Raw genomic sequence first — 13,505 nt, 5'->3', positions numbered from 1 at the left:
ATACTTTTTTAAACTGTCTTTGTCAACATTAAAATAGCTGGAAATGTTTTTACTAGCCTTGCTTTCTCTTAGATTTCTTCAGGATCATGCTAGGTCAAATTTGATTTGGAACTTCAAAACACGGGAAGAGCTGAGGGACACCCTTGAATCTGAAATGAGGGCATTCAATATTGACCGAGAACTTGGCAGTGTTAATGTCATCTCATGGAACCATCACGAGTTTGAGGTAAACTGTTCTAATATGCAACCTTTGATTTCTTTAAGTCACACTAATATTGTAATGCTAGTATCCTCATGCGTCAGCTTTCTTCTGTAACATTCTGCTTGAGGGATACAACCATTGTCAATGAAGGACTGAGCAGAGTGTATAAACTTAAAGGTACAAAAGAGAATAGGCACCTTTGCTGTATGGTACTGATTTTCTTGAAGTTAAAAAAACACTTCAGACTGACCAGTAAATCCACAATAAAGCCTTCACATAGCAGATGTATAGTTCCAATTTTGACATGGTCTCCACAATAGAATAGAGTGGATAAAAAACAAAAACAGGAAGCAGAACTTGAATGCTGTTGAAGGGAGAGTCCACTAGAAATAACTAAAAGCAGCTTTTAAACCACTCTCCAATAAACGTAGTCAAACAGCTTCAAACTCTGATGGTGCATGGTACGTACACTGCAGTTCAGACTATTTTGGTGTGAGCTTATAGAACTTATAAGATTAGGCTTTTTAAATCCATTATTCTGAGATCCTGTCCTGAATGTGACCTATAAAATTCAGTGATACAAGAGGAAATTTAATGTACACTATGACTAAACAGAGGGAACACAGTACACTTCAGAGCAGTTTGCGGGATGTTGGTGTTCTGTCAGTGAGTTTCTCAGAACATGCAAGAAATAGATGCTAGTGTGAAATGCCACTTGTAAAATGTTTAACATTTGTATTCTTTCAGGTATCTGTACATACAATATAATCTTTTAAGGGTGGGGTCGGGGAGAGTTAACTTATGTAATTGTATTTTTATTTCTGGGTGGTTTTTTTTGGGGTTTTTTTGGCTTGGGCTGTTGCTGTTGAATTATTGCCTTTAGGCTTTTTAGTGCCTGTGTCTTGTTAATAAGGATGTTAATTATTGACTAATTGAATAGTCGATGCATTTTTGCATAGACTATTTGATGAGTCGATAGGGTGGCTCTGCCATTGAGTGTAGCAACAGCTCTAGTCTACATTTCAAAGGTGAAAGCGCCACATGGAGCCCTGGGGTCAGCTGGGGACCCTAGCTGATCCTGGGCTCCATTTGGCGCTCCTCTTTGAAACACCATGAGGAGCCTGACGCCAGGCTCACTGCAGCATTTCAAAGCAGTAGCGCCACATAAAGTCTGGGGTCAGTGAGGGGAGTCCCAGCTGATCCCAGGCTCTATGTGCTGCGTGCAGCCTGCAGACACTCCGCTGGCCCTGGGTTGCATGCGGCGTTGCAAAGCAGCAGTGCCTTGTGGAGCCCAGGGTCTGGCCCCAGGCTTCAAGCAGCACTGCCACTTTGAAGTACCCCCTCCACTTCCCCCTCCCTCCTTGCTGCCTCTTTCTGATAGATGCAGCAAAGGGGGGAGCGACTGTCTGACTATCCATAACCAAATACTTATCGGATAGTCGACTAATCAAATAGTCAACTAGTCCTTCGCATCCCTACTTGTTAAGCATTAGCTGTTACAATTGCTGTGCTGTATCCCTTTATTGTAGAGATCATGTACTAGATTTTTTTTTTTTTAAATACAAGCTGTTTAAACAGACGTACCGTATACTACTTCAGCTTTAGGTAAATGCTTTGTTTTAAAAATACTCGTCGTATTAGAGCATTTAAATTTCCTATGGATTTCTAAAGGCTTTGTGCCACTTAGACTATTGTGGCTGTCTAGCAACAAGCTAATAGCAACTGGGTAGAGTATAAGTTTCTAGTCTTCATTCATATGCAAAGGTGTATTCTTTTAGCCGTAAATTTCTAGGTTAGTAAAATGAAAACTGAACCGTCTTTCAGAATAGCAATTAATATAAATCATATTTGATCAAAAGTTGGATATTAAGCCTTACTGTGTATTGCTCCTTCAAAAGGGGAGGGGGGGAAACCCTTGCTGATGTTAAGCCATGACACACAATTGTTTTCATGTGACAGCTGGCTTAAGTGCATAATTTGAAATAACACACAGTTTGCATATGCATGCTTCAATTATAGGTTAAGTATGAGTGCCTTTCCGAGGAAATAAAAATAGGGGATTATTACCTGAGACTACTGTTGGAGGAAGATGAAACTGAAGAGAGTGGAGCAATCAAAAAATCGTGAGCCACAGTTAAGCTTGTCTGTCTTTTTTTTTTTTTTTTTTTTCTTTCTGAGGTTTAATGCTATTTCCTCCACTGAACTTCCTTTTTGTTTTTTGCAGGTATGAATTTTTCAATGAACTTTATCACCGGTTCTTGCTCACCCCTAAAGTGACTATGAAATGTTTATGTCTACAAGCACTAGCCATTGTTTATGGAAGATGTCATGAAGAAATAGGACCATTTGGTGACACTAAATATATTGTTGGGATGTTGGAAAGGGTGAGGAGTTGTTGGCTTTTTGAGGTTTTTATTTTTAGATTAAAAAACGTCATGCCTAGCAGTAGTTTAGCCATTGATAGGCTGTTGCCTAGTTTCAATATTGGTATTCAAGACTTAGCTTGAAGTTTCATTTGTAAGTTTACTGCTGGACTGAGTCATTTTTAATCCACTTCTTTCTCTAATTTAGTCTCAATAACTTCTGCTAATCTTAGTTAATTGGTGGCCACTGGAGTAGTTTCCCTGCCTGCACCAGCTCTGAGGGTCTTGCCACGGACAGAGGCTGCTCTGTCGGCTTATACCAGCCTTTGTATGTGATGGGATCTGGGAGCTAAAGTCTGGCTGGGCTGGAGTGGACCTCCCTGCCCTTAATCAGTTAACTGGTTAAACATCATGTTTAACTAGATAAAATTAAACCAGATTTTACATCCTTAATTCCTAGTCATGCTACTTCAAATCAATTTAGTTTTGCATATTAAAGCGCAGTTAATAAAAGCTCTGCCTGAAGAGTAAAATATAAATGAAAACAATACACTTATATTCAGTGCAGTTTTAGTCTTATTATTCTTGAAGAACATCAGGGTTTGACTGCAAACTTGGAAATTTTTCTCCCCTGTGGAGATTAAGCCTTCCCCCTAAGGTAGATGCTTCAGTTTCAGAATGGTTGGTTCATATGGTATTAGCAATGATCTTTTAGGCTGTGTGTTTTCTCCAAAACTGGGTGTACTAGTATACTTACAGCTCATGGGTTGGAATTGTTTGTTACCATAAAAATTTGGAAACCCTTTAAAGGCAGATACAAACCATGTTTAATTACAGTTGAGTTAATAAGATCTAATTCTTACACTTATTTGTTGAGCAAAACCTCTTCAGTCAACTTCCATCAACAGGGTCGTTCATGGTTGCACATTTGTAGCAGCAGCTGAAATTAACAATTAGAAGTTTTTAGAAAGCTGCGTCTTTTTACACTGCTCTGGTCTTTAGTAGTGTCTGGGAGTTCTTGCTGAAAAAATAATTGAAGCCTTACATGGGAGCTTATCTCTTGTTTAAGTACATTTAAATTAAGTCATACATGAGAAATATGATGTAAGATAATAGTAAAAATCAGTTCACCTTTAAAACTCAATTTTCTAGTGACTTTTATAGCATGGCAATTTAGCAGTGATATTTTACCCCTTCCCATCATGTGGACACTTTATGTGGATTTAGCTGTGATCCAGAAGAAAAATGCATTTCTGAAATTGCTTTTCACAGATTTAACAACAAACTGTAAAATTTGTTCAAGCCATTTTTAGCATGACGACAAATCCAATACTACCAAAATTAGTGAGACTTTTATAGTGATTTGCAAGATATTTGGTGGAGTTAATGAAAATGTTTGAGAATTGAGTAACATGCTTCACAGTACCTTTTTATATGTACACACTTCTAAAAAGCTTATCTAAACAGTAGGATATCTGTAAAGCTGTCCAACAAGACTTGCACAGATTTTGTCTCAGGACTTGAGAACTTGATTATACTGTGCAGTTAATGCAACGTGAATGTTTTGAGGCTTGACTCATTTTGACTTGTGTATTTTTTCTCTTCCCGCCCCCCCCAAAAAAAAGTGTACTGACAGACTTGAGCGAGACAGATTGATACTATTCCTTAACAAGCTTATTCTAAATAAGGTAGGAGACTTTATTCTTCCAGTACTTTTTTTAAAAGAAAATCATGAAGCATTAATATATTTCACAAATGTTAAAGATGTTCACCAGTTTCAAACTAATGTTTTTGAGTTGACTTCAAAACTGTAACTGAATGTATAATCTTGTATTTACTTAATGGAAAAGATCTCTTATTAGATGCAGTGTTGGTTACAACTCCTGGCACAGATGCACTAGGGTAGCCCATGATCTAGGGGTTTTTAATAGGTAATGAGGGGATAAGGAGGAATAAATGGTCTGTGCTGTGCTGGTTGACAATGAGGAGCAGGAGTTGAAATCTCACCTTGGAATCTGATTACAGTACTGTAACAAGGTGGCTCTTAAAGCATGTTTTCATGTGAAATGTTTTCTTCATTACAGAAAAATGTGAAAGACCTCATGGATTCAAATGGCATTAGAATCCTTGTGGATCTGCTTACCCTGGCACATCTCCACACGAGCAGGGCTACAGTTCCATTGCAAGTATGAAGTCTTTTGGCTTCTTCACACTACACTTTTTTGGAAGGGAATTTTAAAAATGGGTCACTGTCTTTTATTGGTTTTGGTCAGAAATTAGGATTTTATGCAATTCAAGTTGAATGGTCTTAAAATTGATGTATCTTTCACTTTTTTTTTAAACTCACAGAAGTAAAAAAAAAACTAGCTCAGGCTTCTGTACCAACCATAACTGTCCTTGTTGCACTGTAAATTGCATGTACAGAGAGCCTTATTTAGCATCACAAACTCTTTAATCCCCTCCTAATATATATATATTGGGCAATAACAAAGCCTTGTAAAGCTAGCTTCCAAATTGCTGAAGACATATGGGCTCAAGACAGGACCTTGCATTAAATTACATCATTTATATAGAAGTATTGAACTTTTTTAGAGCAATGTGATTGAAGCAGCACCTGATATGAAGAGAGAAAGTGAGAGAGAGTGGTACTTCGGTAATGCAGATAAAGAGAGGAGTGGTCCTTACAGCTTTCAAGAGGTACGAGTCTCTTTGCTCATTCATCCTAGACTGAAACTTATTGGCCGTACCAGGTCAGACCAATGATCCAATATCCTGTTTTCCAACAGTGGGCAGTGTGGGAATGAAAAGAACTGGGTACCTGAGCTATCTATTCTGTCACCCAGTCTTAGCTTCTGTCTGTCAGAGGCTTAGGCACTCCTAGAGCATGTGCTTGTTTCCCTGACCATATTGGTGAATAGCCATTTATGGACCTGTCCTCCATGAACTATTTCATTGCTCTTTTTTTGACCTCCCCACCGACATTGTACTCTTGACTGTCACTAAATTCCCTGGCAATGAATTCCATAAGCTAACTGTGCATCGGGTGAAGTACAGGCAGTCCCAGAGTTACGCGGATCAGACTTACGTCAGATCCGCACTTACGAACGGGGCTTTCTTGCCCTGGAGCTCGCAGGCAGCGGGAACGCCCAGAGCTCAGCGGTCCCGCCACCTTGACCTCCGGGGCGAGAAAAGCTGCTCCGGGTGCCCCTGGTCTGTGGGGACCGTCTCCAGCAGACCAGGGACACCTGGAGCAAAGCCGGGGAGGCGGAGGGGGTCCCGCGCCTCAAGGCTTTGCTCTGGCAAAGCCTCAGAGGCGCGGGCGGCTGCTGCCGCCGCTGCTGCAACTTTGCTCCCGGTGTCCTTGGTCTGCTGGAGACGGTCCCCAGCAGACCAGAGGCACCGGGCGCAAAGCCACAGCAGCGGCGGGGTCCCATGCCTCCCCGTGTCCCGGGGGGGGGGGCGCAGCTAGTGCACCCCCCTCTCCCCCCTCCCCCCCCCCCCCAGCAGACCAGGCTTTTGTTGTGTACCCTGGGGTAGAGCAGCTGGGGTGCTGCCGGGTTGGTCCTGCAGGGACCTATCTGGCAGCCCAGCTGTTCTGGCCCAGGCTCGAGATTCAGCCGCTGTTGAAACTGATCAGTGGCTGATTCCAGGAAGCTGGGGGCAGAGCAATTCTGCCTCCAGCTTCCTGTAGTCAGCCTCTGGTCAGTTTCAGCAGCAGCGGCTGAATCTGGAGGCCAGTTCCGACTTACATACAAATTCAACTTAAGAACAAACCTCTAGTCCCTATCTTGTACGTAACCCGGGGACTGCCTGTATTTCCTTGCATGTGTTTTGCTCTTACTGGTGCTTCAATTTCACTGTGACACCTCAGATTCTTGGGTTTATATTAAGGGGTAAATAACACTTCTTCATTTACTTCTGCCACATGTTTACACCTCATCCTTTTTTAATGTTTAGTTGGGATTGTTTTCCAATGCAAATTACTTTGGAATCAGTGTGTTTTTAGGGGGGGGGGGGTTGTTTTGTTTTACAGGAGGCCAGCATAGTGCATGTTTATAAGTGTCGTCTTAGAATCACCACCTCTGACTGCTAAATATAACTGGCATTCTAAAAGCATGGTGGTGTTGTATGAGCTAATATTTGTACCTGCTCATATGGTAGAATGAATTGGCCTTTTAATTAACTCCTCTCTAAGCCGGCAGAAACTCCCATCATAAAACAAACTTGTGTTGTAACATGAAAATGTTAATTTGGTACTCCAGTGCACCTCTATTTTACTATATAATGAACTGTCATACACTTAGTCAGCATGCTGTATATATTTAGTATTGTTCTGATTGTACTCAATAAGTTCAGTGTGTACACATTCTGAAAAGGGTGTTTGTGACACATTTAATGTTTTGATTCATAAACTCCTAACTTTGTTCTCAGGAAAGTAGGGATGTTAGATACACTAACTGAATAGTCATGTAACCGCACAAAATGTTATCGTTCACAACTATTCGATAGTCCCCAGGGGCAGGGCCAGTAGCCAGTGCACTCCTGATTCCACTCCCAGGGAACCCCCTGCTATCTCACACTGCTGCCTCAGTATCAATCTGTGAGGAGAACCAGTTTAAAAAGGAGCTCCCCTTTCGGACTGTCTGCCTGTTGCCCTGTACTGCTGCCTCTGAAACAACATGGATGGGTGACAGCAGCCCATCCATGGGGAGGTTAGACCACTCCCTCACAGATAGGGGCTTTTTGTGGCAGCCTCCCCTGCCCCCCGACACTGCTGCCTCTGATATGCAGCAGAGTAGGCGCAGGCAGCACCGTGGAGTGGATACACACTGGGAGCTAGTTTGAAAACTGGCTTCTCGCACATATCAGCTCCAGCCTCTGTACTGCTGCCTCTCTATCAGACAACAGCAACCGAGGGGAGGGGGAGAAGAGGGAGCCTGCTTAAAGCCAGCTTCTCATAGGCACCAGATCCTGCTTCCCACCCCTCTTGCTCCCTCTGATAGCTAGTGGGGGAGGGGATCTGTGTAGCTGACAAGATTAACCAATAAGCCTAGGCTTATTGATGAATTGTATAGTCTACTACACTTGACATCCCTATAGGAAAGATTAAATTTTCAAAAGAAATCAGTGATATACTCATTTTGAGTAGTGGTTTTTTCCATTTTATCTTCCTAACACAAACTATTAAGTGGTATTAAAGTAGTATTTTGAGAGGGTAAGAATTAAAGCTTTTAGTTTTATAATTCTGTGTACTCTCCAAATAAGACCTCAGTCCGATTTACTAAGATGACTTGACTGACTTTGGAATTTTTTTTTTTTAATTGCATTTCTTCTGCTTTTTCTGGACCTTCTTCCTATAGTATGAAAGATTTTTACAGCCCTTAAAGGGAACAAGCATATTTGGCTTTTCATAGTGCCCCAAAAAAACCAACCTCTTGCATACTTCAAGGGTATCTGATTTCATATGTATTATGAACTACCAAGACAAGTCATGGGAGGGAGAAGGGGGAACCTTTACTGCTTGTAGTGTGAAGCATCTAACTTGTACCTTTTTTTTTTAAAGATGCAGGAATTATGGGCCAAGGGAAAGATTTCTGCAAAAACACGTTGCTGGGCTCAGGGTATGGATGGCTGGAGACCATTGCAGATTATCCCTCAACTTAAATGGTGCTTGCTAGCCAGTGGACAGGCTGTGCTGAATGAGACTGACCTTGCCACACTTATCCTCAACATGTTAATCACAATGTGTGATTATTTTCCCAGCAGGTAATGAGTCTTTTTAGTTCCAACAGCAGAAAATTTTCCAACAGCTGTAATTTTCTGTGAGTGTAGTAAATGTGTTGGTGTTAAAAGGGCTCTTTGAGTTTTTTCTTGGTACACTTCCTGGGTTAAATGGGAGAAATTCTGAAAGAGAGCATGCATATACCATATCTCATGGTGAATTTTTATTTGGTTTTAATCTTCCTGCCATGAAGGCAGAGATGAACTAACTCAGTTGTAAAATGAGAGAGCGACAATGGCCACTGCTGCACTGACTGCTTTTCAGACTGAAATGATAGTAATTTAACATTCCCTTCAAAATAAGTCAGAATGAATAGCTCGGGTTACTTTGATTATACAAAATGCAGGACAATGTAGCACTTTAAAGACTAACAAGATGGTTTATTAGATGATGAGCTTTCGTGGGCCAGACCCACTTCCTCAGATCAAATAGTGGAAGAAAGTAGTCACAACCATATATACCAAAGGATACAATTTAAAAAAAAGAACAAATATGAAAAGGACAAATCACATTGCAGAACAGAAGGGGGATGCGGGGGGGTGGGAAAGGGGAGGAAGGAAGGTAAGTGTCTGTGAATTGCTGATATTAAAGGTAGGGAGAGTGGGATGTTTGTGAGTTAATGGTATTACAGGTGATAATTGGGGAAACTGTCTTGGTAATGGGTGAGAAAGTTCAAAGACTTGTTAAGTCCTTGTTGGTAAGTGTCGAATTTTAACATGAATGACAGTTCAGAGGATTCCCTTTCAAGTGCAGATGTAAAAGGTCTTTGTAGCAGAATGCAGGTGGCTAAGTCATTTAGAGAGTGTCCTTTCTGGTTAAAGTGGCAAGAAACTGTTTTCTCTTTGTGATCTTGTCTGATATCTGTTTTGTGGGCATTAATCCTTTGGCGAAGTGTCTGAGATGTTTGTCCAATGTACATAGCAGACGGACACTTTCGGCACATGATAGCGTAGATTATATTTCTGGATGCGCAGGAATATGTGTTCTTGATCTTATAACTCACTTGGTTAGGTCCAATAATGGTATCATTGTATTATCACCTGTAATACCATTAACTCACAAACATCCCACTCTCCCTACCTTTAATATCAGCAATTCACAGACACTTACCTTCCTTCCTCCCCCTTCCCACCCCCCCGCATCCCGCTTCTGTTCTGCAATGTGATTTGTCCTTTTCATATTTGTTCATTTTTTTTAAATTGTATCCTTTGGTATATATGGTTGTGACTACTTTCTTCCACTATTTGATCTGAGGAAGTGGGTCTGGCCCACGAAAGCTCATCATCTAATAAACCATCTTGTTAGTCTTTAAAGTGCTACATTGTCCTGCATTTTGCTTCAACTACCCCAGACTAACACGGCTACATTTCTATCACTATTTGATTATACAGTAATTCCTCATTTAACACTATAGATATATTTCAGAAAATGATCGTGTTAAGTGAAAACGTGTTATGCGGGGTCAATTTTCCCGTTGAAAATAATGGAAAAGGTGGGGGTTGTGTTTCAAGCGGTGGTGTCTGCTGGGTCCCAGACATGAGGTTGAGGGAGAAAGGGGACTGGGTTACAGCAGGGAAGGAAGGTGTTTGGCTCTGGGGAAGAGAAGCGGAGGGGGGATTGGGTTGGGAGTATGCCCCTGTGATGGGTCTGTTGGGACCCACACTGTGTCCGGCGAGGGGGGTTTGCCCGGGAATGGCGCGGCGAACCCTCTGCTGCTTTGTAGGGAGGCAGGGGAAGCCCCACGCAGCTGCCAGCGACGGGCCGGCTGGGGAAACCCAGCTGCTGGCCTGCAAGCAGGGGCAGAGGAGAGGGGGCAAGGTGTCCAGTGAGGGGGAGTCAGCAGGGAATGGCACGGCGAGTGGTGAACCCTCTGCCGCTTTGCAGGGAGGCGAGGGAAGAGCTGCGCAGCTGCCAGCATCGAGCCGGCTGGGGAAATCACGTTATTCCGGGGACGGTCGTGTAATTCAAAACATGTTCCCGAAAAAAAATCGTGCTATCGCGAAACGTGTTAACCGAGCATGTGTTAAATGAGGAATTACTGTATTTCTGTTGCTGTCAGACTTTCCATAACTTAAACAGGGAATGTCACTTTCCAGGAGGGCAAACTTAATGTGAATCTTACTGAATTTCATTGATATCTTGCATATCAAAGTTAAGACCAGGTGAAACTTGGAATGTTTAAGAAACTAAGATCTAAAATCTTTCTAAAATCAGTTCCATACATTTAAAACAAAAACAAATACTGTATTTATATGTGTTATGCTAAAACATTGACTGGGGAAATATGTATTTTTAGGGACCAAGATAATGCCATTATAAGACCTTTGCCGAGGGTAAAGAGGCTGCTTTCAGACAGTACTTGCCTTCCCCATATTACTCAGGTAAGTTGCTTGTTTTGCCACTCCGTTCTTGAGAAATGTGTAAATATCCAGAAGTTACTCACTAAATATAATTTAACAGCAGTTGTATTTTTTCTGCTGTATTTCACTAACACCTTTTTGCCTTTAATCATTCAGTTTTATTACCTGGTTAGTTAGTTTATGGCTACTGTTAATCTAAAATTTGTAGATGCTCTGTGTAAATGCTATTTGTCATCTTTTCAGCTGCTCTTGACATTTGACCCTATCCTTGTTGAGAAAGTTGCCATACTGCTGTTCCACATCATGCAAGATAACCCACAATTATCTCGTTTTTATCTAAGTGGAATATTCTTTTTTATCATGATGTACACAGGTTCCAATGTACTTCCTGTTGCAAGGTAAGGACAAGGGGAATGGTGAAAGTAACAATTTAGGTATTTATATTTGAAACTGCCTTTGCATATTGTTCCCCTACCTAGTTAGGAGTATTCTGTTACTGTTCTCTGCTTGATAAAAGTGAGGTTTTTATAGTGGCTGACTTGCTTGATTCTATACAAGTGATTATGCCATTTACCCAAGTGGACACATGAAGGCTTTTAATGTGCATACACTTGCAGTTCTGTTGTATTTGGAGTTTTGGGGACTCTGCCTATACTGTGCCCAGCTGTACAGTTAAAATCATACGTGGTCAAGGTTCCCTTTAACTTAAAGCCATGAGAGCAAGTTCCAATTAGGTGTACATAGGACCAGAATTAGAAGAAATATTTGTAGGCTTTTGGTATGTGCTATTTGAGGTTTTATTTTTATAATTGGTTTTCAACAAAGGCCTTGATCCTACAATGATCTCTTGATCTAAAGTAAAAAATTTTAAGTTTCCTATAAAGCTTAGAGATGGAAAAAAATCTAGGGTGAAGATAAAGTACCTGTAGATCTGACGGCAGGACCAAAATGAAAAAGCAAATGGATTTTTAATTCGCATTGTAGGATCAGTGCCCCCCCCCCCACACACACACACAAACACAGAGCCACATTGAGTATCATTGAATTGAAAAACATTACTTTTTTTCTTAGGTTTTTGAAGTATACTCATACGAAACAAGCTTTCAAGTCTGAAGAGGTAAGTAGCAATTACTGGTACAAAAACATTTACTTCTGCTCTCAAGCTTAACTAATGAATTCTATATTAACCATTCTCTGAAGTTATACTCCTTTCAGTTTTCAATCTTTCTACCTTGCACTTGTATTCTCATCATAAGACACTTTTGCCTTCTGTTTTGCTGGGGGGAAAAAAAATTCCCCTTCTTGCATTGATGTCTTAAATTCTCCAAAAAATTTAAAAACTCACCTCAAGCAGACAAGCTGCCTAATTCTGTGTTGCTTGTAGCTGTGGTGGGTTGTCAGTAATTCATTACAAAATGAACTATTCCCTTACCAAATTATGGGGCATAGACTCTGTATTCTTGACTTCAGTAAATTCTGTTTTGAACTTTTTGGAAAGCATCCTGTTTTGTAATGTTTGTTCTTTCTCTGAGTTTCTAGAAGAAATTCCATCTACATATCCAAGTAACTTTCTCGCTGCTTGTTAAGTTCAGGCCTAGTCCATGTTAAGGACGTAAGGAAGAGTGCTACATTTCAAAGATGGAAGTGCCCTTATCAAATAGTCCATGCAAACTCCGTCAACTATTCAATTAATTGATTAATCTAAGTTTAACATCCCTAGTCCATGTATTAAACATGCTCTTCTTTCCTAAATTCAAACCAAGCATTCACAACTATGATGTGAAGTTTATATTAGTAAGGCTACCAATAGTGGTTTGTAGTAACAATCCAAGCAACTACTCCTTTTTCTTACCATGACTGTCTTTCAGACACCCAGATCTCTTGTCTACCACCTCTCCAGTAGCTCTCAGGCGATATTCCCATTGGCTAACAATGGGATTTCCCTAGACCTACCTGTTTTTGCATTTCTCGAGTCTTCGTGTTCACTTACCTCACTTTTCTGAGACTGATTTTTTTTTTTTTTTTTTTTTTTTTTTTGTTCTTAGAACATTTCGAATGGGACATTGTAAGCCAGTGTTTTAAAGAAAAACCTTAACTAGAAACCTGTTGAAATAATAGGGGGGGCACATTGGTTTTTCTCTGCCATTGAATATAGGGAAAGTCTAATGGACTCCATTATCCTCATCTAATAGATGAGTAAAAGTCATCATAGATGTTTTACAGCTTGTATGGCCTCTATCTTCCTAAGTTGCAGCTAGGATGGCTGCAACTGGCATTTGAAGTGTCACCTATTTACTCTTTGTAACTGAGGTGAGTACAACTTCAAGCAAAGATGAATTTGTAGTACCTTCTGGATTGGCCAATACAGTGAGCCTTTACATTTTTTTTATAGTTTAACCAGATGTCTCAGGCGAATGGTGTTTGTGTGCACACAGGGCTTTTTCACTTGGAGGAACCCAATGCCTAATAAATATCAAGCTAACAGAATCCAGTGAACTAAGTCTTTTTTTCTCATGTTTTGATATGGAGTGGCAAAAATGAAGAACTTGGTTATGTCTGATTCCTTGTCCAAGTCATCTTAAACTTTGCAGAAAAAATTCTTTGGCCAGGACCTAACATTACAATTTTGAGTTTGACTATTTTTTGTCACCTTTTGGTAGGGGAAAGGTCAAATAGCGTTTACAATGGAAACCTGATTGCAGCTTAAACTATGTAGAGTTACATTGATCCAAACTAAGACATTAACTGTGGGAAAAGTCGTGCTTGTGGGTATTACTACTTGCTTACTCTTTTTTTTT

At 40.7% G+C, this 13,505-nt stretch overlaps 1 protein-coding gene across 2 annotated transcripts in view; it reads left to right on the top strand.

The window, feature by feature from the left end:
* The window catches only part of DNAJC13 (DnaJ heat shock protein family (Hsp40) member C13), an 88,297-nt gene that overhangs the window by 39,637 nt on the left and 35,155 nt on the right, over positions 1 to 13,505 (top strand). For both annotated transcript variants that reach the window (XM_075921899.1, XM_075921900.1), the window contains 10 exons: positions 73 to 226; positions 2,222 to 2,325; positions 2,427 to 2,586; positions 4,191 to 4,253; positions 4,650 to 4,751; positions 5,158 to 5,262; positions 8,129 to 8,331; positions 10,644 to 10,728; positions 10,951 to 11,105; positions 11,779 to 11,824. In XM_075921899.1, the coding sequence (XP_075778014.1) occupies positions 73 to 226; positions 2,222 to 2,325; positions 2,427 to 2,586; positions 4,191 to 4,253; positions 4,650 to 4,751; positions 5,158 to 5,262; positions 8,129 to 8,331; positions 10,644 to 10,728; positions 10,951 to 11,105; positions 11,779 to 11,824 (1,177 nt within the window). The remainder of the gene's footprint in view (positions 1 to 72; positions 227 to 2,221; positions 2,326 to 2,426; positions 2,587 to 4,190; positions 4,254 to 4,649; positions 4,752 to 5,157; positions 5,263 to 8,128; positions 8,332 to 10,643; positions 10,729 to 10,950; positions 11,106 to 11,778; positions 11,825 to 13,505) is intronic.

The sequence above is a fragment of the Pelodiscus sinensis genome, chromosome 2 (genome assembly GCF_049634645.1).
Source record: "Pelodiscus sinensis isolate JC-2024 chromosome 2, ASM4963464v1, whole genome shotgun sequence".
NCBI classification, from domain to species: Eukaryota; Metazoa; Chordata; order Testudines; family Trionychidae; genus Pelodiscus; species Pelodiscus sinensis.
This window is presented reverse-complemented; position numbering and strand designations above follow the sequence as displayed.